Genomic DNA, 25,026 nt, shown 5'->3' with positions numbered 1-25,026 from the left:
CCCCCTTGGCTAAAAGGGCTGTTATTTCTTCTTGCAGTAATGTAGAGGGTCTAGTAACTCGAACATGACCCACCGGGGGGAGCGTCTGAAATTCGATGGCATACCCCCTCTCAATAATACTAAGCACCCAACGGTCTGTGGTTATCCTTTTCCACATTTGGTAAAAGGGAGGCAGACGGTCTTGAAAAACCCCTAGGGGCAACAGTCGGTTAATAGGCTTGAACGGTAGCCCCGCTTTAGTATAAGAACTAGACTCAACGGAGTATTTAAACAAAACTTGAACATCAGAAGAAACCGAACTTGAAGAACTTGAGAGGCTGCTTCTAGCGTTTGGGCTAGAAGCGGCGTCTTTGTCTATCTCCATGTTTACCTCCTCCCCGTTGCTGGTTTCTATAAGGGGCTGGAGGTCTCCTCGTAGTAGGCTGAGGGCTGGAATGCTGTCGTCCTCGAAATGCAGGCGAGCTAGGTCCACGTCGGTTGTATTGGTAGCGTGCTGGCCAGTATGATCTATGGTACTGGGAAAGGTATGGAGAAAAACCGTATTTGTGAGCAGTCTGCCGCATCTTTTGAGTATGCTCAAGCTGGGAATCCGTTTACGGATTGAACAAGCCCGCCTCACCCATGGGCAGGTCCTCTATCACCGTACGGGCCGATTGGGAGAGGCCTGAGGCCCTCAGCCAAGCATGACGACGTAGAGCCACTGCACCTGCCAGAAGTTTGCCAGCGGAGTCAGCCATGTGTTTTGCCATCTCTTTTTGAAATACTGCCAGAGTAGAGGCTTCTTGGTGGAAAGCCCTTGCTAGAACCTGTTCGTTTGGGGGGGAGGAGGTCTATGTATGAGTTCATTTTATCCCACAGGTAATTTTGATAGCCAGCCATATATGCTGCATAGTGTGCCATCCTCGTAGAAAGGCAGGCGGAGGAATAGATCTTCTTCCCCATCCCCTCCAGTTTTTTTCCTTCCTTATCCGACCGAGTCACCTGGGACCTTTGGCCAGGTTTAGTCTGGCTCACGTTTACCACAATGGAGTTAGGTTTTGGTTGCCCCGCCAGCCATGGAGCAGACGAAAGATCAATTTTGTAAATATTTTCCGCCCTTCTTGGGGTAGCTGGGACTGAAGCTGGGGCTACCCCAGACGCCTTGCTCAGCTGGAGTAGAAATGGGAGCGAAGGCAAGGTCGTTGTAGGTGGGTCCTGCTGCTGGGAGGAGGGGAACATGGGATCGTCAACTATCTTGGCTGGCTGAGGGACCGTCAATTTCAAGGCCCGCGCCAGCCTAATCATCAGGGCAGAAAAGCTTTTCACCTCTTCCGGCAATGTAGCCTCGACATCTGTGGAAGGATCCACGGGGGAGGGCAGGTCTTCCTCTCCTGACGGTACCGAGAGATGGTCTCCTTCCTCGGTAGGGCCATCGTGAAGGTCGCTCACAGCCTCCGCTGCTACTGTGGCCTGAACTGGGCGCCTCGGTACCGAGGCGTCGGGATCGACTCCCGAGCCTCTCCGCTCCGTTTCTGGTTGCCGAGAGGCTGATGGGGTGTGGCCCTGCTTCGGGGCCCTGAACGGTCGAGGGAGCGCTTTTCTCCCTGGGGCGGCGCCTTGGTGTTGCGTCGAGGGCACGTGGGCGTGGCTTCCGCTTGGCGCCGCCCCTCCGCAACAATCAAAATGGCGGCAATAGCCGAAACCCATAGGGGGAGGAGGGGCATACTTGTAATGGCCATAATCATAGAAGTAAAATGGCGGGCGCCTGCCTGGAGATCCTGGATTAGAGTAAAAAGAGACAGCAACCGGGCTTCGGGATCGAGAACTCCACGAAGAAATCGAAGGTGAGCGGCGACGGTGATGGGAGGTAGTATGGGAGTCTCTAACACGCGGCCGGCCTCTAGCTGTGTCCCCTGAGGTTTTAGCCACTTCCACTGGACTCGTGGCTTGAGGCTGGGGGGAAACGGATTCCTGGTGTCCCCCTCTTCCCACTTCAGAGGGGGGGGATAGCCTCAGGAGTAAGGGACGGCAGAGCCGAATCCAGAGCCGCCTGAGATTCAAGCCCCATGGTCATCGCAGATATCTGCGTTAATGCAGGTGGGCTGTCCGGGGCGTCCTCTTGAGAGGAGCAAGCCTGGGCTACTGCCCTACTGGGCGAGCTCTTGTTTAATCGGGGACTTGAGGGCTTGGCGCCGGCAAGTTGCCCCTTTCTCTTGGATTTCTTGTGGCCTTCCTTCAATTTGGATCCCGCAGGGCCATGTTTAGAGGACTTAGCCCTCTTAGGGGCTGATGGGATCTGCTCCTCCTCGCCTTCGCCGGTCTGCGGCGGGAGCAGTTTGGGGGAGGAATGCTCCTCTCGCCCCTCCGGAGAAGCGGCCTCGGGCGCTTCCGATGCTGCACGCTTTTGTGGCTGGGCCGACTCAGGAGCTAGAGCCCGCTCATAAAGTAGCGCTTTGAGGTGGGACTCCCTGTTCCTCCGGGCTTGGGGAGTGAAGGCAAGGCAGATTTTGCAAGACTGGGGTAGGTGACTTTCCCCCAGGCAAAGCAGGCACATGGAGTGGCCGTCTGCATCGGGGAGCTTTCCCCCGCAGGCCGCACATTTTTTAAAGAACGAGGTGGTACTCATATTGGGAGAACTGGCCTGCGATCCAAATAGCGGGACGAGACGTAGTCAGGCGGTCCGGGTCAGGTAGGTAACTGGCGATCAATAGGGTAGTCAGACGGTCCAGTAGTCAATCCGAGTCAAAAAAACCGTTAGAAATGGCGGAAAGAACGCTAGAAGGAACCAACAAGCTGCTGCTGAGCTGCAGAAAAAGGAACTGGGGGCGTAGTCCCCGCCTCCGGGCATTTATACTATTGGGGAGCTTGGGCGGGGCTTCCGCCAAAAAAGTTTCAAATTTGAGATCTAGAAGGTTCCGAAAAGCTGCGCATGCGCAGGAATTAACCCATATGTGCGATTTCACAGACTTCATGACGAAGAAATGCTATTTGAGCAACTATCCACTTCATGTTCACCTATCAGGAATTTCAGGTTATGCTTACATAATAAGTACATTTAGGAGCAAATTGATGCTATCCCAGATTTACATATTCAACTGTCAGGCATAAAGCCCAATTTCAAAACCATTTAAAGTACAAAAATGTGACAATTTAATTCATTGTTTTAGGTATGCATCCAATAGTTTCCTGTATCAAAAAAGTGTCATTGTATCCAATATTTTCTTGTACAAAAATAAAGATTTGTGGTGAAATTTAATATGTCTTCTCTTTATTTCCAAACTTACTAGACTATACAAAACACTCAGGCATTAGGAATAGATGAAAGGAAGAAGCACAATCCTTAGGGATAGAGTTAGGGTTCCACGGGAAAATCAGGATAAGAGTTAGGGTTTGGCAGGAAAAAAAGTCTTCTGAAGCGTTCCATGACTGAAAATTTTTGGGAATCCCTGCTTTAGATTACTAGGCAACATGATTTTTCATGTTCAGAGCACATTTTCCACTTTAAAAGTTAAGAAAAGTTATTTCTTAGAAATCAAAATTACATCATGATGAAAACAGCTGTTTCTCACTTTACAGCAACAATTGTAATTGCCACATCTGTAAATATTTACATTGAGGGTTTTTTTGTTTGTTTGTTTGAACTATTGTAATATTAGGACATGAAACAATGGATTCAAATTACAGGAAAAGAGATTCTACCTAAGCATTAGGCAAGAGCTGTTTGACAGTGGAATATGCTGCCTCAAGAGTATGATGGAGTGTATTTCTTTGGAGTTTTTTTCAAACAGGGTCTGGATGACCATCTGCTGAGAGTGCTTTGATTGTGTGTTACTGCATGACATGGGGTTGGACTGGAAAGTCCTTGTGGTCTCTTCCAATTCAATGATTCTTTTAGGTAATGTTATCAGCAAATTGCTATTAAATATATTACTGTGTTTGTATAATACCATTATAATCCTCGAATGAGTAATATAAATAGTTACAGTTATATAACCATTACATGCCAGTCCTTGAGGCCACTGAATGGATTACATCATACCTGCACGCTGAAGCAGAACTACTTCACCAATACTTAAATATTTTTTAAGTACGTCACTGCAAAACTAAAAAACAAACAAACACATAAATTTAGTCTGAAAACCTGAAAATCCATTCAATTTTATTTGTGAATAAATGGTTTGTAAACAAATAACTAGTTAGTAATATTTTTGACTTGCACAATACTTTTTGGTGTAAGATGACTTTAAAAAATTCTTCCATTTATTATTGACTACAATCCAAAGCATACTGACTATGAAAACAGATTCCATTGGAAAGAGTGGGGCTTCTTCTCCAGTAAATATAAGATTGCAGAAACAAATATGATCCACATTCAATTGTCAGTTCCAAGCACAGTACACAGAATCAATGGATCTTGCATTAAATGATGACTTACTGATTCCACAGTTTTAGTGGATCTACCCTAATAACTGGACTTAGGCCAGTATCGAAATTCACTAACAGCCATCTATTTTAAGAATTGAATTGATACTTCACCTTTATCCCAGAATGGGAAAGGTTATATTAGCAATCAAAGGGCGGAGTAATTACTGCTATGCTTTAATTAATCAAAGTACTGTATATAGATACCATATTTACTTGAGTCTAATGCTCACTCTTTATTTGGCTAAATGATATTGCCAGCATTGAGGTGTGCATTAGATTTGATGGCACATTAGAAATGTGCACATAAACCCAACTGTGTGACAAGGCCCAGAGAGACCCAGAACCCTGGAGTCCAAACAGGGAGATGTGGTGGCAAAAAGGCTTTTCCGGGTGGCGGTGGCAACCTCAGGGCTCTGTTGCACACAGAGGAAGAGAGCCCAGCTGGTGACCCAGTTGTTCCTGCCACTTAGCCAAGTATCCTGCCTTCAGGGAGGCCCTCAAGGTCTCTTGCCCGCCTCACCCCCCTAGGTCAATCCTATGCAGTTCCCATCTGGCCTCATTCACAGGGCCTTCAAAACCTCCCCATGGTTTTGAAGGCCTGGTGAATGAGGCCAGTTGGAAATCGTGCAAGGCTGGTAGGTTCGCCTCCATCATGTGCTATGTCTGCACTGTTGGGCACATTATATTTGAGGGCAAATTTGTTTTTTGTAATGTGCACCTTCAAATTTGAGGTATGTATCACATTCACATTATACCCAAGTAATTATGCTATCTACTCTAAATAGTATGGAATTCCTCTCAGATTGAGAAGGTGGAGATGAATAAAATGAAGCAGCTCTACACCATAGTTGGTCTTTATTTTTGGAAGCTCAAATAACAGTTTGGCTCCCAAACTATGGCTACTGTAATTCATAATCTGGAATGACACTCAACTAAGCTGTTCAATAATAAGATGGCATTATTTTAATTCAAATTGTTTATTTAGAAGGTAAATTTGTATGGATTTACAATGCGAATCAGTTACAACAATGTTAAATTGGAAAAATTCTTTTGTTCACAATTTTTATCACATCGCGAGAACCATAGCTTATTACAGATTTGTATTTGCATTGTAGTCACTAAAAGAAAAAATAATGATTAATGGGTGTCTCAGTATTTTTGCAATCAATTTCCAAGAATTCACATACCATTCAAGGAAGAATTTAAATAGCAAATTTGATCAGTGTATGTTACCAACATGACTATGTGTCTCCTATACTTAGTTGCAGTCTCTGAATGTAGACAGTAATACAGTTTGCAAATTAAATACATGATACAAAGGGTCAATGGAATGAGTAATACATTCAAACTCATTACAGCACTTGATTATTCCACATCCGATTATTTGTAACTGAAAACAAAACACTTGTATGTAAGCGACATAAAAATTTCTGTAGTGTTTTATTTAATAGTTTCATTCACTCGTCACTGGATTCTGAAATGTACAAACAATGAGCATATGTGTGGACCAGACCACAAACATAAACATTCTCCAAAAATTAATGAACTCTTATTCTAGAGACCCAATAAAGATTGCCCAGATCCGTGCTAGGAGAGTATTTTATGAATAGAAGAACCACTGCTTTTACCTCTTCATCTCCTGGCGGAGGAACATGATGAAACTTGCAGTTTGCTCTCTCACAACCTTTCAACGTATTGAAATGGTATCTGCAACATCGATGAGGTACATGCAGCAATCCTAAATTAGTCTGCAATATAATCCAAGAGAAATCAATAATTTCCCTTTCAGAGTTGTTCTGAAAATTGACAGTCTTTTTCTTATTTCCAATAGCTTTAGTTGATAGGATTACTGTGTTATAGATAAAAGTATGCTGAACTTAGTGAGATTTTTTTTCCAAAAGCAGAAGGAGCATTCAGAATGTAACACAGCAAAACAGAACAGGCCTAGGAAAAGTGAGTTTTGATGTGGAAAGTATCATTAACTCACTCATGAACGGCTGATCAATAATACAACTGACATGTAGTAAAAAAGAAAAAAGAAAAAAGAACAGGGACCTTTCTTCTGTAGCTCCCACATGTGAACACTGGCAACCAAGGGGGAGGGACAAGGATACTCTCCATCTGCTGTAGAAAAGATACATACCAATGCTGTATTCTCCTACTGTAAAGGAAGTTGCTTTGTATGCAGCATTTTAAAAAAATGTACATCTAGAATCTAAACGTTAAGATCTAAAGCAACCTTCAACAGAAGAACAAGGGTTCTTGCTTGTGATGCTGCACAAAAGACAAACCGATGCACAAATATAAATTAAGGTTTAGTAGTGGGAATGTGCACCAGATGCAAGATTAGCTGGGGAAGCTCTGACTTTCATGCTCTTGAGTAGTATGTAAATATCAAACATGGCATGATCATCTCAGCAACTGACCTCTTTTCTGTCAAGACTTTTTCTCATGTCCATAAAGTTGACACCAACCAAAATGTCAATGCATAGGTTTTTGGGAAAAGGTGAATAGATTTCTTTTTTAAAATCCTTCCTGTATAATATTGTACTTCAAGAAATAAGAGCTCTGCAGTATGTGATTTTAGTATTGTGAATGTTAAGTGTAGGTTTTAATGTAAGTTAGTAGCTTGGAGTAAATAAAACAAAAAAGTGTACAGCTGTTTTTTTCCATCCTAATAGTTTCTGTTGCCTTTCTTTCTCAGTTCTCTGGCATTTTCTTCTCAAATATTTTCAACTACTGTAATTTGTTGTTTCCTGCCGTGAACATTTTTTCTATTCAGAACCAGACCCTTGCCCTTGCTACTACAGTACTTTTTTAAAGGACTCAGCTTGCCTTGTGGTGTATGTGTTGTGCTGAATATAGACACAGTGAATCTACTCTTCCATCTCCTAAGGTGCACCTATGCTGTAAAATTAATGCAGTTTGAACTACCCTGGCTCAGTGCTATAGAACCATGGGATTTGTGGTTTCGTGAGGAACCAATACTTTTTTTTTTTTTTTTTGCAGAAAGGCTAACGATCTTGTAAAACCACAACTCATGATTTCATAGCCTTGAATCATGGCAGCTAAAGTGGTGTCAAATCACATTTAGGCAACACTTTCTTAGGCAAAAAAAATATGAATTCACTTCTTCCAGGATGAGCCTGGTATGCATTTCCTTCATCATCATGGCACTACTATTCCTTCTCTATTTACTTGCTTATACTGTACCTTATAAAGAACTCTTAATATAAGGCACTTAACCCAACTTACCTTTTCCCTTTTAATATCATAATTTATAGTCTTAATCTACCATATTTCATCATGTAATAGTCACACTTTTTTAAAAGGAGGGGAGCAACAATTATGTGAGGGGAGGAAATTTGCCTTTGATTCTTCTAGTTTCTTTCTTTTTTAATGCCTTACTTCCAAAGGGGGAGGAGAAGGGGTGATCCAGCCTCAAACAAACAGCTCCGTTTCTGTTTCTATTTGTTTAAACTGCAGAGCCATTTAGGGCTGATTTTCCCTTCCTTTCTTCTTTCTTTGAAGGCAAAGCAGTTAAAAAACTATGAAATTGAGGTCTCTAAAGATCCATTTTTCTTTTTTTTTTTTCCCTTTCGGAAAAATGTATTTTCCACCAAGTAAAGAGCCAAACCCACTATACTGATAAATGCAGATATCATTTAGGTCTCCCCTTGACAAAAGCAGAGCATTTACAGAATAAATAGAAACCTTTAGCAAATGCAGTTAATGCTGGGAGTAAGCCTTTGCACTCCCAGACTGTGGAATTCCCTCCTATGGAACATTCAATTGCCTCCCTCTTCCCTTTTCAGTCATCCCAAATCCTACATTAGGAGCAAAGTGGGATATAAATCAAGTAAATAAGATTTTGATTTCCTATACAAAAGGTTTAGTTACAAGAATATATGGAAATTCAAGAACTTACCATTCCATTTTTGTCTATCTTCCAAGAATCCTGACTGTTAGGATATGATGTAGGCAAAAGAGAATCTTTTCTTGAGAATTCAAAGTCTAACATTGGAGATAAGAATATTGCTCAACTAAACAAAATTACCAAGTCACACAATTATTTAACCCTAAACTTATTACAATGCCATAAAATTATATTAGTCATTTTTCTGGTCTTATCCCAAAGCTGAATTGAACCAGAAAATTTCCTTTCCTTTGTGCTGACATTTAATGCTGTCAAAAAAAAAAAAAAAACTCCCGAAGAGAATGCTGAATTTTTTAGGCTAATACCATATGAGATAGAAATTTTAAAATCATAATATTGGGAGGGTAGAAAATAACAGGTATTTGAAACAACTATTAGCGCAATACTTTTTTTACAATGATTTCACATCTGTGTAGGGCAGTGCCCATATTCCATCTCTTTCATTAGTGCTTCACTATATGCCTGTGTAGAAATACAACCCCCCTATGCATGGGTAGGGGAGATTTGGAGTGTCCCCAAGGCACTCTCAACCTCTCCAAGTTAGTTTTCATTATTCTGAATTAATAAAAAAAGGAGGAAATTAAATCCCCTAAAGGCACAATTGTCAACTTCCAATTTCAGACCTGCAGTATCCACAATCTACCTGAAGATGGTGAAGGAACACACAGAAGTGGTTCTGGGTTTATAAAAATGGCAGGGTCATAGCATGAATGTAGTTCAGAGAATCTATGTACAGTCATCTCTATTCTAGTTTGTCAGACAAACATACAGTGTTTTAAACATTTTTTCCACACAACACTTTATGTGTTTGGATGGCTTTAGGCCAAGTTGCTCTTCATTTCTATACTAAATAACTTAATATTCTAAGCAGAAAACAATAGGTTATGTTGTGTATCTTCAAGTCATTTCTAGCTTATGGTGGCCCTAAGGATGAACCTATCATAGGGCTTTCTTGGCAAACTTTGATCAGTGGGAGGGTTGCTTTTGCACCCTCCCACTAAGAGTGTCACTTACCCAAGGTCACCCAATGGGTTTCCATGGTCAAGCAACCCTGATCTCGAATCACAGTCCAATATTCAAACCACTACACCATGCTGTTAAAGAAACATTCTAATACATTAGAATACTAATAAATACAGGGTGTTGTGGACTATATTTCAGAAAACGGGTCTGGCAAAAACCCCCACCTCTTTAGTATTCCTTGATTAAGAAAATCTCATATACATACACACACATACCAATATTTTAACTTTAAATGATCGTGTCAACAGCTGTAATATTGCTTCCTGACAATTATGTATTTTACATAGATCCTTCTACTGCCAGAGTACTTCCATATTTACAGATTTAGTGTTCCCCTGAGCTTTAAATGTTATTTTCTTGAATATTAGCAGGATGACTGGGTATAACCAACAGTATGTTAGAAATATCAATACCACAGTTTATTAGATTTAGCATAGTACTATGCAAGTATACATCAAGACTGCTAAGCAGGGATGGCCCAGCTTCAGAATAGATGGGAAACAGCCCAAGACCACTGAGTAGAGACGGCCCTGGTTCGGACTTAGCTGGAAAAACACTCCAGATTCAGAATGGATGGGAGACTGCCCAAGACTGCTAAATAGGGACGTCCCTGGTTTGGAATGGATAGGAGACCGTCCATGGCTGCTAAGCAGGGATGGGCCCGGTTCAGAATGGATAGGAGACTGTTCCAAGATCTCTAAACAGGGATGGGCTCGGTTCAGAAAGGATGGAAGACTGTCAGTGGGTGCTTAACATGGATGATGCTGCTAGTTCAAAGTGGATAGAAGACCATTCAAGACTGCTAAGCAGGAAAGGCCCTGGTTTGGAATGGATGGGAGACTGCCTATGGGCGCCAAGCAGGAATGGTCATGGATCGGAATGGATGAAATACTGCCCAAGACTACTAACCAGGGACGGCACCAGTTTGGAATGGATGGGAGACCGCCCAAGACCGTTAAGCATAGAAGGCCCAAATGCTGAGGCAGTGCAGTCTCTCCTCAAATTCAGAAATCAGATTCTACATGAGAGTACGGAGAATAATGCCTTGGTTCATATGGAAAACAGACATGACAACTCTCAACACTTTATCTAAATGTAACATCAGGTAGGGCTATCCTCTGAGAGCACACAACTCTCCATCTCTCCTTGCTCATGTAACTTCAACCAGAAATGCAAGCCTTCTAGGAAAGCAGACAGAGGTTGCAGGAGAAAGCCAATCAGTTCAAAGGCTTTTTATAGAACTGAGAATACCAGCCCTAAGTTTTACGGAAGAATAGTAAACACAACTGGAAATACTTTAAAATCCTTCAAAAACCTTTCACCAAAGAGTCTAGGAAACAGGAAACCCTTCTGAAGAGATGGAAGTCTGTTGATGTGGCAGCCAAATAGCCACAGAGAGGCAAAAGGGAAAAACCAGTCAGAAAGGAAAAGCATGAACACATGCTTGAGAGAGAATACATAGCAGAGCCAAAAAGGCTTGAAACTTGCCTCACTTATATGCAAACGGTGCCTTTTCAATGGTCTGTGTACCATGGAGATTAATTCCCCTAATGACATCAAGCAAAGCACCGAGTCCTGGAGCTGAATGAATATTCTCTGTGGATGTGAAAAGATCCACCACTGGGGTTTCAGCACCTCAGGATGGAGTGCTCACATGAGGCTTGAATCCAAGGCCCTGCTGAGAGCATTTGTCAAAATATTCTTCTCACTGGCAAGATAGATGGTTAAGATGGAGATTTTCCTGTCAATGCATCAGTCCCATAAGTGCTGGTATGTTTGACAAGTAGACTGGATCTTGTACCCCCTTGTTTGTCCAGGTCACACATGATCATAGCGTTTCCGGTCACCAGGTGCAGCACATTGCTCTATTGTGGGGAACATACTTGAGAAACAGATGCTAACTGCACACATTAGAAATAAGCCTGTCAGGATAAAAGGGGTACATCTGACATCACCTGGGAAGCAATCATCTGACTAGAACCTCCTAAGCTGTGATCTCTTGATCTTTCTCCTCGGACTGCTTCCCCCCCCCCCCCCCTTATGTTTGCACTGTTTAGCCAGCAATTCCATCTCAATTTCAAAGGATAAAGCAGAAACAAAGTAAGATTCAAACCAAAATCAATACCACAAAAACAACTGAAACTCTTGCCGATATTTCTAATAATGCTGCTGCAGTGGCAAATAAAAAGGAGTTGAGGGTCTAGATCAGGGGTCCTCAAACTTTTTAAGCCGAGGGCCGGTCCACAATCCTTCAGACTGTTGAGGGGCCGGATTATCATTTGAAAAGAAAATACAAACAAATTCCGATGCACACTGCACATGTCTTATTTGTAGTGCAAAAACAACAAGAAAATAAAAATAAAAACAATTTTAACCAACATACATTTATCGGGATTTCAATGGGAAGTGTTCTGGACAATGAGATAGTCAAGTTAATTAGGATTGTTGTTGTTGTTGTTGTTGTTGTTGTTGTGTGCCTTCAAGTCATTTCAGACTTTGGGCGAGCCTAAGTCTAAAATGTATTATTTATTTATTTATTTATTTACTGCGTTAATTTACTACATCTGTAACACACCCTTCTCACCCCAAAGGGGACTCAGAGTGGCTTACAAATTATATGTACATACAATATATTATATTATTAGCATAGCACAATATTAGCATTATATATTACTATACTGAACTATACCACTATACTGTAATATTATTAGTAATATTATATGTAATATAGGATATATAATTAATATTATTATATGGTAATATTATTAGTGTTATATTGTATTACATTATAATATTATTATCAATATTATATGTATATACAATATATTATATTATAAAACTGAGGGCGGGGGCCAGGTAAACTAGACCCCCGGGCCTTAGTTTGGGGACCCCTGGTCTAGATGGTCTAGGATGAAAAGGTGATATATAATGGCACTGGAGGTGTGTGTGGCTACCAGTAAAACCTAATGTAACACTGTGCAGGCGCAGATGATTCACTGATGTGACTCACAAAGAAGAAAACAGAATTTCATGCCCAAAACTAGTCACATTCTTTGGACACCTATCACTGAAAATAGGATATTATTTATGTTTTATTCAGTAATGTGTTTCACTGCCTTTAAAAGCCTTCATTTAGGAAAAATCCCATATCGTGTTTGACACTTCAATTGAATTTACAAAATCACATACACTACTATGTTCCTGACAATGCTTGAATCAAGCCTTTTATATTGGTACAGAAATAATCATGCTGAAGTAAAATAATAAATCTCAAGTATTAAGACAATACCATTCATCCATGGTTCCACTGCTTTGTTGTGCCACTGGGGTTCCGCTGCTTTCACAGTAGGGAGTGGCAATTCCAGGTGATGGTCATGGCTCACAGGTTCAAAATCCTGGGTATTTTCACTAAACTCCCAGGGGGAAAAGACACTAATGTGACTAATGATGCAAAAGAAAAGGTCTCAGGCAAAACTGATAACATGATATGAAGTGCATTATATTTTCTGTAATTGGAACTACTGACCATTCCAACATCTGGGGGGGGGGGGGGGTCATACAGCCTTTATCAATCAGTAGTAAGAAAGAAAGGTAGCACAAGTGAACTGGAAATGAAAAACTGTTTGAGAAGTGGATGGAAGTACACAAAGAGCCCCTCATATTGTCTGTCATCATTTGGTATAATTTACTATGACTTGGTGTTTCAGGTAGATTTTTCCACCCCTGTTTTTAAGAGTTATAGAATGCTGAAGCATACAAGGCATCACTGAACTATGTCCAATAATCCAAGAATCTTGTCAATGGGCTCAAGAGTTGGAAACCGTCACAAGGCAACACTTGTCTGGTTGCTTCTGTGGACAAGAAACGGAAAATTTCTCTCATGCAAGCTAGCTTTATTAGCTGCCCATTAAATCAACTGGATGTTTTACTAATTTCCTAACTTTGGTGATAATAGGGGGCAAACTGTATGTTAAAACAGTACAAACTATCCATATTAATTAGTATGGAGGTCATGCTAAATTTCTATGATGCAAAATATAGCAATTTAGCATCCAGCATTAGTAAAAAGAGAGAATAAGCTCTTTTCCCATCAAAAGTCTTTGTCTGCCTTTTTTTTGCAACTGGGGATGACAAATCTTTTCTTCAGAGAAAAACTGTTGAGGAACTGTTGCTGTCAGGAAGCATAAGACATTTCCCCACGTAATGCTCCTAACACCAATTGCTTTCCTGGATCTGCTGCCATGACATTATTGTAACTTGCATGGAACACGTAAACTGTAACTGTGTCAAGTTAAACGATAGTCCATACAAATTAAAACAATTGACTTTGAGCCTCTTTAGGGGCAAATGTGGCAATCATAACATGGTTTTGAATGTCTGCTTCCCAATGGAGCACTCCAGCATTTTCTTTATAAAATTATAAATATTCTTTCAGAATTGCTATATTATGCACAAACTATATTGTACCATCAAACAACATTTTTCAGTTTCTAGTCAGCAGAGCATAATGATTTTCTCAAATCATACATCCACGTTATGGGAAGATGCTGGAGTCTACTATGGCACATGCCCATTACTGACTTCTAAAATTTGTGTCACAAGGAAAAGCAGCAAAAGCATCCACTTTTGAGTACTTGCTTACTCTGTTCATGCCCAGAAATCATCAGCCTGCTGAATGACCAGTAAGCTAATGGGAACATGACCAATATCCTTTTGGAGCACCTAACTTAGGGTGGACACTGAAGAATGGTGCTCCAGTGGCTCCCTTATAATTTTGTTAGCAATCCACTTTGTTTCATTGTATAAGTGTTACAGGGTTCACAAAGCTTCATGTTATTTTCTATAGTGAAACAGATGAAAAGGTGAGAAACGCCAAGAATTTGGTGTTATGAGTGCTGATGACACTTTTTCTGTTTCTTCTTTTTATTGAAAAGGGCCAACACTCTGAAGCTCAATCTAGGTTATCAAGACTTTTGATAGATCGTTTACCTGATTTAGTAATACAGTGGAACCTCAAGTGTCCCAACTTAAGAGCATTTTGAATTAAGAGCTGGCTCAGCCCTAGTTTTGCTTTGACATATGAGCAATGTTTTGAGTTGAGAACTAGCACCAGAGAGAGCACTAGCATGAGAGTACAGGACTTTATGGCTTCAAGGGAGCAGCCTCCATGCCTCATGCTCTTGTCCGCTATGAGAGATTGCAGTCTTATTTGTTCTTGTCCGCTTTAGGGACTGCTGTCCACTTTATTCTTGTTCACTTTGAGGAACTTTGAGTTAGTTGATTTCATGCAGTTTTTATTCCTAGTATCCTCGGCTTCATGAAGAAAGGGAGGGAGAGAGCGAGGGAGGCTGAAATGAATACAGTAGGAAGAAAATGTTGCTTCTGTCTCTTCACTTTGTGCCTTCTTGCCACAACTTTGTGCTTCTATCATTTTAAAACTGATCTCTTTTTTATTGCTCCATGTGAATGTGCACATTTTGCCTGGCTGTTACACTGGCCAACACACATTTTGTTGCCTCAAATGTACTTCCTTGCCACAACTTTGTGCTTCAACCATTTTAAAGTTGATTTATATTATATGTTATTTATAAAGTACATTTTCTTATTTAAAAACACATAACCAAAAAAATTAGAGGTGGGGGGTTGGCAGGCCAGAACGCATTAATAGCATTTCAATGCATTTCAGTGGGAAAATTTGCTTTCTCTGACATATAATACTAGCTGCAATTCTATAAAATGTCACAGCTGAGACAACAAGTAACACTCTTATTCCATCTAAATCACACAACCATCACATCATAAAAACAACTTTAACTGGTTTAAAAATCAGCAACTTAAAAATGCTGAGTTAATTGGATACTTCAGCATTTTAAATATAGCTTCATAGTTTTCTGCAGATTTCTGAGAAAATTCAAAACATTACTTTTCAACTCTAAAATAATATAAAAGCTGGGAGCAATGTGTCTAAAGGACTGCTCATTCCAGGCTCTTGATGCTCTATATTTTTGGTGCCATTTATCAACCAGAGACTAGGTAGGTGACAAAGGTTTAGTTGCAATGCCACACTTTTGGAGGGAAGCTCCATCAAGAGAATCTTAAGTTGTTGCTTATTTTATCTTTCTGACTTTTACCTAATCGTGATATTTAGACCAGAGTAAACAAAAAGTTTAGATGACAGAAAACATTGTCCTTCCCTTTCTTCATATAATTAGGATTCCTTATACATTACTAGTTGAATACATACATTTTTGCAATGTTCCAAATGTTTGCTTTTTCTTCTTTTACAGCAAGCATTTTCTCTGGAAATTTGTACTATAAAATGAAAATCATAACTCAGTTAAAATGAACTGAAACTTCCATTTTGCAACCCTCTTCTTATTCACAAATATTCAGGAAGAAGAGGGTTGACTGTTGACAAATTACTGGCTTCTAGGACTAATGAAGAACCAAAAAACAAGATTCCACCACCTCCCTGGATTGAGTATATATATCTTACTAGATTGTATTTGAAATAAGATATGTACTTTTATATATTGTCATGTTGTAGTTTCTTTGCTCTGTTTACATTCTGATTGCTAAATATTTCAATCAAAAGATAGGCTTCCGAGTTTTGAATTGAGATTTCAGTACATTCAGGGTTTTTTTTTTGCTAGATTACCTTATGAAAGGTTACAGCTGGCCATCAAATATATGTTAGCATTAAAGAAACAGTGTTCCTAAGGCTGGAATCCAATTAAGAAAATAGCAGCGTAAGTCTGCCAACTTTGTGCTGCTTGTTGCCCAAATGCTCACCTTTCAGCAGGATATCTTGAAAACCAAGTACTTCGGGAGAGATGGCATAGCTAACTGTGTCACAAGACTGAAAGTTAGTTAAGACATCTCTCTCAGCATGATTTGGCTCTAAGGAATTCTCCTTATACCACAAAGCTAGGAATTTGAAAAATCAGAAGGATGCAGTTGTAGCCTTTTTCTATTACCACTGTCATCATTTTTTAAAATCTTTTCTCACTGATGATCAGTAATTCATGTAGGTTTAACACACACATAGTTCATTCCATTTTGTAGCACTGAAGGCACAACAAACATGGGCAGCTATGCTTAAGTTTTATCACTAGAAGATTAATCACTGCAGATATAAAGAAGCCAGCAAGAAAGCAAAGCTCAGGCATGTTTCAGCAATACAGACTTTATAAATTATAAATATTTAACTTCAATTTCCATTAGCCCAAGCCAAACACATCATTGTAGAATTCCTCACATAATAATGGAAGTATCTTTTGCCTTCACCACCCATAAGTCTTGTGTATTCCTTTGTTTAGTGTTCCACTTTTTAAATTCCTTTCCTCAACACCAGTGTACTCATAGCCTTTTTTCATCTTCATACTGGTGCTTTCAGATGTACATTCACGCCACCAGTAAGACCAATAGAATTCTTGCACAGAAGTAAACCCCATTAATTCAGACGGATTGTCTCCAAGTCCCAACCAAGTACAGTAGAGTCTCACTTATCCAACATAAACGGGCTGGCAGAATGTTGGATAAGCAAATATGTTGGATAATAAGGAGGCATTAAGGAAAAGCCTATTAAACATCAAATTAGGTTATGATTTTACAAATGAAGCACTAAAACATCATGTTAGACAACAAATTTGGCAGAAAACGTAGTTCTATGCTACATAATGCTATGTAGTAATTACTGTATTTATGAATTTAGCACCAAAATATCATGATATATTGAAAACATGGACTCCAAAAATGCGTTGGATAATCCAGAATGTTGGATAAGCGAGTGTTGGATAAGTGAGACTCTACTGTATTTACAGAAATGTAATCTTGGATTGCAAACTTGTGTACACTTACTGAGTGAAACTGATCTTAATATGAAATACAGTAGAGTCTCACTTATCCAACACTCGCTTATCCAACATTCTGGATTATCCAACGCATTTTTGTAGTCAATGTTTTCAATACATCGTGATATTTTGGTGCTAAATAGGTAAATACAGTAATTACTACATAGCATTACTGTGTATTGAACTACTTTTTCTGTAAAATTTGTTGTATAACATGATGTTTTGGTGCTTAATTTGTAAAATCATAACCTAATTTTATGTTTAATAGGCTTTTCCTTAATCTCTCCTTATTATCCAACATATTAGCTTATCCAACATTCTGCCAGCCCGTTTACGTTGGATAAGCGAGACTCTACTGTACTTCAAAACAGACATGCATAATATTGTTCTGGTAGTAAAACAAATTACATATAAGAGAACGGTCTCCAATAAATTATAATTCTGCATGCTATAACATCATTTTTATACAACTGTGTACCTTGGCATCTGTAATACAACTCCTTGTAACATCATCTAATACAGTCAGCTGTACACCTTCAAAAGCTGGGACTGTTACACCTTCTATGGAACTGATTTCACTTGCTGACTCTGATTTAACTTCATCAACTAGAAAAAGAATGCAACATGTTTAATTGAATAATTGTGGAATTAAGAATAGACTATTTTAACTGAAAAATTAAGTATATCATTGCATTCAGAAAGTGACAGTATTGTACAAGAAATCTTGTGTGTTAAATATCAAACAGTTATGCAGGGCAATCACTCCTTGACAGAAGATAATTCTGCACAAGTAATTGGGTGATCACACACTATAATTTTCACATTATATGTAAATGAGGAACCTATTTTATAATGGGCCACACAAATGACAAATGAATCCCTGTTTCATTGGCCTGCAAGTCTTGACAAAAACAACTATCAGGTCTGTTATTTTTGTTTGTTTTTCAGGAGGGGAAAAATCCCCTCCCGTGAAAACACGTGTCTATGTATTCCCAAGGAATGCATGCTAGTGTTTTCAGAGCAGCTGTTAATCCCTGGTATTGTAAAAGGATTCAAACTAAAACTCGAATAGAATCAGGATAATCAACCAAGTCTCACAACCTAACCCAAACAAGACATAAAGCATAATATTAGTCATAGCTGAACAAGTCAATTTGCCTCCTTCCTTTCTACCATTGCACACAAAACTCTACAAAATATGGTTTTGGGTAATATAGGCAATTAGGTCACCAAAACACAGATAGCTATAAAAGTAAAAACATAGAAAGTTTAGATTACGCATGTCAGTTCCTATTCTTACCTTCTGCTGATAGATCAGCAATTGACTCCAATCTTTCATAATCCTGAACAGGACTCTCTCTATAAGAAACAGATTGTATAACATTCAAGTGAAAAAAGGTTTTCTAAAATAAAAACACACAAGTTAGCAGAAACATATTTGTTACCTTAAAAGTACAGTTTTAAATTGTTCTGTACCAGGATTATCTTGGGCAATTTTTCTTCTGACTCGTTCTGATATTTTTTCTTCTTTAGGACATAATAATAATAATAATAATAATAATAGTTTTATTTTTGTATGCTGGCTCCATCTCCCCAACAGGGACTCAGAGCGGCTCACACAAGGGCAAGCCCAATACAATCATACAATATCATAAAATCAACAGTTAAAACATCAAAGGACATCAGTTTACAGTTAAAAATACAATGTAACAGCTTCAAATTCAAGTGCCTAAGGGAATAGGGTACACAATTAGTCCATGGATTCAGAATCCATGGATCCCACTATACACCGTATGAAAGTATTAAAAGAAAAAAAAATCCCAAATGCAAACATTTATTTTTCCATTTTATATAGGGACACCATTTTACTATGTCACTGTACACAATAGAACTTAAGCTTCTGTGGATTTTTGTATTTGGGGTGTTCTGTAACCAAACTCTGGTTGAATATCAAGGGTCCACTCTGTTATCTCGGAGTCTAATTGAAATAGCAGCCTTTCCAGAACTGTAAATCAGCTTGGATACATTCATCTTTCAAGCTGATGGCACAGAAAGGACAGCTGCCAGAAAGTTCAAGCTAAACGATTTGGAAACCCTTTTAACAAAATGAGAGAGAAGAGGTAGGGCAGGGTGCGTAAGGACACAGATGACCATGCCACCCCCCCCCCCAAAGTGTTACAGGAAAGCAAATTGTTGTCATTGTTCTTCTTCTTCTTCATAGTCTCTGTGCCTCACATGAAAGGGAAACTATGAAACATACCAGAGGTTGATGGGTTAGATCACTGAAGACCATCAGAAAACACTGAACACCCAAACCAGGCATCTTCCCTGGCTGTATAATCCAGTGTACAGTAACAGATAGATTTGTTTGATTAGTCCTCTGACCATATCAACAGTAAAAGACAAAAGACAAGTATACAAGGGCGCAATAAACCCAAATCTCTATCCCAACAGTCCTGTAATAGTCAGCTAAAATACATTTAGGCACTTAAAACTTAATTAAATAAGAAGTTTGGTACAGTAACAGAAAAATATGGATGGCTGCAACCCTGTGACTGCTTTAAATAATTCAGGCAGAGGATCATCATAACAGTTTTTGAAGAAGCCACCACTGTCTTGTAATTTGCCATTAAGCTGACCAGAAAAGGTTGCTTAGCTCATTCATATGCCCACAAAACACTGGCCAGTGCACATCTAGACAAAGGAGGGATCTTTCCAGGAGTAAAACACTGGTAGATACTAGCAAAGGCAACTTTCTGACTTGGCTGAAATGCAAGACCATCTTGGAAAGAAAGGGACTACTTTATCACAATGAAAGACAAGCAATAGTTCGTCAGAACGAAGAGCCATGAGCTTACATGCTCGTCTTGCAAAGGTAATAGCCACAAGGAATGCCAGCTTGACTGTAAAAAAACTGCCTGCCAACTAATGTAAGTGGGTCAAAGGACTTGCACATAAGCTATCAGAGGACTAGGGACAGTAACCAAGGAGGGGGTCTATGGAGCAACTGATAAAGGTGCACTAAGCGCCTGAAAAACTTCTTAACTGCAGGATTCACGAAGAGAGTGGACTTGCACATAAGCTATCAGAGAACTAGGGGCAGCGACCAAGGAGGGGGTCTGTGGAGCAACTGATAAAGGTGCACTAAGAGCTTGAGAAACTGCAGGATTCAAGAAGAGAGTGGCCAAATTTGAAGAGGCTGGTTGCTGAGCCATATTTGAGAAGGAAATGACTGAATGACTAGCTGTTCATGCAAAACTACAGGCAGATAAACCTTTAAAGAAGATAAAGCCAGGAAATGCAGAATGGTATCAGCAACCACAGAAGAAGGATGTTCAGATTTTGATGATGCAAAAGAGCACAAACATTTCCATTTATATCAATAAGATTTGTTGGTAGAGTATGTCCTAGCTGCTGATAGGACTGAGAATCGAGGTGACACTATGGTATTATTCTAATACCTGTAGCATTTTAGATTGGGATGAAGAACTTGCCCCTAGACAGTGACAGCAGGTCTGACACCCAAGAAACATACCTGAAACAGCTCCCTGGTTAAATGAAGAAAAAGACTGAACTACAACTGTCTGGCCCAGTACGGGGTGTGCTTTGGATCTGTCTCTTGAGAGTTTTGCTACTATCTTTTGTCAGAAACGGAAAAGGAGTTAACAAATATATCAGACATTCATAATGTCTTAGTAGAACCGAATCCCTGAGAGTGGAAAATGAACCCGCAAAAATACTGTGGGAGTTTTGAATCCAGACTGACAAAGTTTTGGAACACAATACACCAGACCTCATGATTGTGGAAAAGAAAAAAGTTTGGATTATTGATGTTGCCATACCAGGTGACAGTCGAATTGATGAAAAGCAACAGGAAAAACTCAGTCTTTATCAGGACCTCAAAATCAAACTACAAAGGCTCTGGCATAAACCACTACAATGTACATATAGAGAATATATTTTTAAATTCAAGTTCTGCTGTGAACTTTTAGAAAACAATATTTCAACAATATTAATATTCTGCAGACTTACAAAATGCTTTTTCTCTCTCTGTCCCACCCCCACCCCCCAACCCAATGCTGTACTTCCAAGCCTCGTGTTGTTTCTTCAGTGGTCACATTGATAGGCTGGATTTCTGTCTTATCACTTATCACTAGAAGCTTTTTGGGAGTGGACAAAAGGATCTCTGCTACTGCAGTACGAGCAGAACTGAGAGTATATAAAGTTAATGATTTATCCAAAATTAGGGCATACAGGTACTGGATAAAATGGAATGCCATGGCAAGTGACAGATTACCAAAACTGTGTCTGTTAGAGCAGACAAAAAATCAACATCAGGTTAGTTCAATTGACAAAACACATTAGGAGTTATGGACTTCCGATCCTAAATCCAAATCTTCTAGAAGAACTAGATCCAAAAATTGTTGCACAACAACTATTGGATATAGAAGCTCAGAAAGACATTGTTACACTCAGTAAAGCTGGTTCATTGAAATGGTTGTTTTAAACATACTTTTCAAATAGCCCAATATCTAAAGACATTAGTCTAAACACCTCAGGAGGCTATTTACCAGAACCAGATTTGAACAGTTGGATACATGGTCAAACATGGAAGGTTTAACTAAGTTCCATAATGAACGATTTTGTATCTGTGAAGTGGCAGAGGCAGAAGATATCACACATGTACTGTTTAGTTGTAACTTGTACAAGAGGGAAACCAATACCTTGGGCCACACATTATACAAAAGACAAACTCTGATCCTTATATTAAAACTATAATTTTATTGGCCGGCCAGAATGCTAAAACAACATAAAAAACGGCCCTTTTTCTATTTAAAGCAACTCAGATGAGAACTGTGTATTTGGAGTCAATTGGTGTAAATTGTAGAGGTGATGCAGATATTTGATCTGGTTCAGGATCTTGACCCCTTGTGGTTACAGCTTGATTATTTTAATTTTGGTTATAATGTGGGTTGCATGTTGTATGTGTAAAATGTGTTTGTTAAATGTTTTGATACAGCTATAGGCATCAATAAAACATATCAAATACTAATATTTAGTGCTTAAGATGAAAAAAACTTAGAATACTATTTACTGGAAAACATTCCCACTGACTGAACAATCGTAAATCTCAAGCTATTACTTCAATTCTAAACTGAACACACTTGTGAAACAAGATTTCTTGATTGTTCAAACTGCACATCTTCTAAGTACTCCTCATAAATCATCCACATAGTGTTCCAACTTTTGGGAAAAGACAAGATATATAAATAAAAAAGTACAACACAACACACAAAGTAAACTTATTTAAAACTAGTCAAAATCTAAAGTAGCATGACAAAAATACCCATTATACAAGTATTTTAAGACAGCATGCCTACCTAGAACCTATTTTCAGGTATCTGTATTCTAGAAGTTGAGGGGATTCTGGTTCTGACTTGAGCCTTTGTTCTGAGAAAATGTTGGTGTTAAAGTTGGTTTTGGTACAATTATCCTTTGTATATGCAGTTTCTTGTTCACCAATATCTCCAAATAGATCAGGATCATCCTGAATTACATCAATCACAAGAACATCATCATCATAAGCCTGAATTATATCTCCATGACTGACTTTGACTTGTGCCAAGTTATTGCTATTACTCTCATCTTTATTTTCTCGAATTAGCATTTCTTTAAAGTCAGTACTGCAAGAGTGAAAATTATTATCCAAAGTTGATGTTTTAAGCTCACTCTCATTGGAAGTCTCCATGTGTTCATTATTTTCTTTATAAAGACATTCAGGATAATTACTGTCAAATTGGTTTGCATGTTCCTTTGATATAGAAACATTCATATGCTCAGACTGGAAGTGGAATTTATAACTTTCATCAGATGAAGTCTGTTCAGCTCCGGTTTTGTTCCTAGAAATAGTAGCATCTTCTAAAATGTCCAAAAGACAACAAGTATTTCTTGCTGATGATCTACAGTAGTCTGATTTTCCATATTCATTTTTATTCTTGAGTAAAGGAATTTTGAAGTCTGATAAATTTCTTGAAACTGTTTGCAGTAATAGTTCTTGTTTAGTAATGGATGTCTTCTGCTCCTTCGTTTTGCTTTTTCCATTAGAAAATCCACTATTCTGTACACCTATGGAATTATTTCTCTTAGATATACTTCTCTTGTTTTTAACATCTTTAGCTAAAGAATCCAAAGACACTTTCAGTTTTTTTCTTGTTTTAGCCTCAGGTGGGCACCGATTAGGTTTATCCACAGAAGAAAATCTACTCTCATTCTCAATAGCTGAGAAAGTCTTGTCTACATGAAATACAGGTCCTGAAGTACAGCTTTCTACAGGTAGTTCTGCTTTATGATCCATTGCCATGTCTGCCAAAGTTTTGGTAGTATCTATCAATGGCATATGCAATTCCTCTTGCCCAGAGTGAAGTAATAAATCAGTACTTCGTAATGTTATTTCCAAGTCACATGTGCGATTTTTATGAATCCACACAGAGGTCCTGGCACATGATTCACGGGGCCAAACATTTTTACCAGAAACTGGGACTACTCTTTGACAACTATATGCCTGCAAGTTTTTCTTAGCTTTACATCTTGTTCTATCTTTGCATATCCTTTTTGCTTTTATACTACAACCAATACTACTGTTGCTACTAACCATTTTTTCACTGTCCAGCACATTCACAGAGGAAACGTCATACTTCTTGTTTTTGTCAATGTTAATTTGTGGTTCCATGTCCTTTATTTCAGGAACATTCTGTTGATTTCTGAGAACCAGAGATTTCTCAATGTCACTGGAATCACAGGTGATTGCCTGTGCTTCGCTAACTTTTTCATTACAAGACAAACTAACAAGTTGATTCTGAGGTTTTTGAGTAGGCTGTTCCAAAAGGAAATCAGTTCTATGTTCAAGTGAAGATAAGCAAGTTGTTTCATTATAGTTTAATTTCCCCCCAAATGTTTTTGTGTCAAGTTTATCCTCCATTTGTAATCCACATTCACTATGCATGTTCACGTTTGTAAGAACTTTCTGGATGGCTAATTTTTCTAAGTTTCTTTGCATTTTTATCTTTTTGCTTGGCCGTTCAAAATCTACACACTGCTTCCTTTCCCCAAACGGTTTTCCATTTTGACATCTTGATGACCTGTTACTATTTTGGCACATTTCTTTTCCCACCAATATACTTTCTTCTGGCAGAAATCTTCCAGTTTGCAGTAAGTTAGGGCTGTTGCTCAAATCATTCTGTCTCATATCTCTACCTGAAGGCAGAACTTTTCCTTGACTAGATGCAACATGTAAGGATCCAGAATGAACTTTACAGCTTTGAATGCTCTTGGCACCAGCAGGATTTAACAATGACTTAATGTAACAGCAGTCAAGCAATCTAACTATTGGAAACCTTTCTATGCTACTTGGCAAGTCACAATGCTTAGCAAGCCACGTACGTTTTGCATCTTGGCACACTGCCAATGTGTTATTTTCCACTTTTTCCGCAACTACTTTTATATCCAAACACTGTGGACATTTGACATCTTTAAGAGGAGACGAGACAGCATCCCGATATACTGCAACTTCCCTTCCAAAACACGGGTTAATACAATCGCTGTTTTCCGTCTTATCTGATTTAGGTACTGGAAGACATGTAGACAGTTCTAGCAGATTCTGGACATTCAAATCTTTATCAATCTCTGTCAGCTTTCCGTGTTGTCTGTTTGAAACCACAGAGCTCTGTAATTCTGATAAGAAAAGGCAGTCATTATTAATTCTTAAAAATGTAATGTAGCCTAAAATATAAGTTCTCCTTAAATAATTAT

At 39.0% G+C, this 25,026-nt stretch overlaps 1 protein-coding gene across 1 annotated transcript in view; it reads right to left on the bottom strand.

The window, feature by feature from the left end:
- topaz1 (testis and ovary specific TOPAZ 1) overlaps positions 1-25,026 on the bottom strand; it is a 107,440-nt gene that overhangs the window by 28,698 nt on the left and 53,716 nt on the right. Inside the window, exons 3-11 of the mRNA XM_062957851.1 lie at positions 22,599-24,948; positions 18,518-18,576; positions 17,696-17,823; positions 15,609-15,676; positions 12,654-12,772; positions 8,333-8,418; positions 6,460-6,528; positions 6,033-6,152; positions 4,019-4,082 (exon numbers count right to left, since the gene is read on the bottom strand). Of these exons, the coding sequence (XP_062813921.1) occupies positions 4,019-4,082; positions 6,033-6,152; positions 6,460-6,528; positions 8,333-8,418; positions 12,654-12,772; positions 15,609-15,676; positions 17,696-17,823; positions 18,518-18,576; positions 22,599-24,948 (3,063 nt within the window). The remainder of the gene's footprint in view (positions 1-4,018; positions 4,083-6,032; positions 6,153-6,459; positions 6,529-8,332; positions 8,419-12,653; positions 12,773-15,608; positions 15,677-17,695; positions 17,824-18,517; positions 18,577-22,598; positions 24,949-25,026) is intronic.

Source organism: Anolis carolinensis, chromosome 6 (assembly GCF_035594765.1).
Source record: "Anolis carolinensis isolate JA03-04 chromosome 6, rAnoCar3.1.pri, whole genome shotgun sequence".
Lineage (NCBI taxonomy): Eukaryota > Metazoa > Chordata > Lepidosauria > Squamata > Dactyloidae > Anolis > Anolis carolinensis.
Note: the sequence above shows the minus strand (reverse complement) of the source record. Positions and strands in the feature narration are given on the sequence as shown.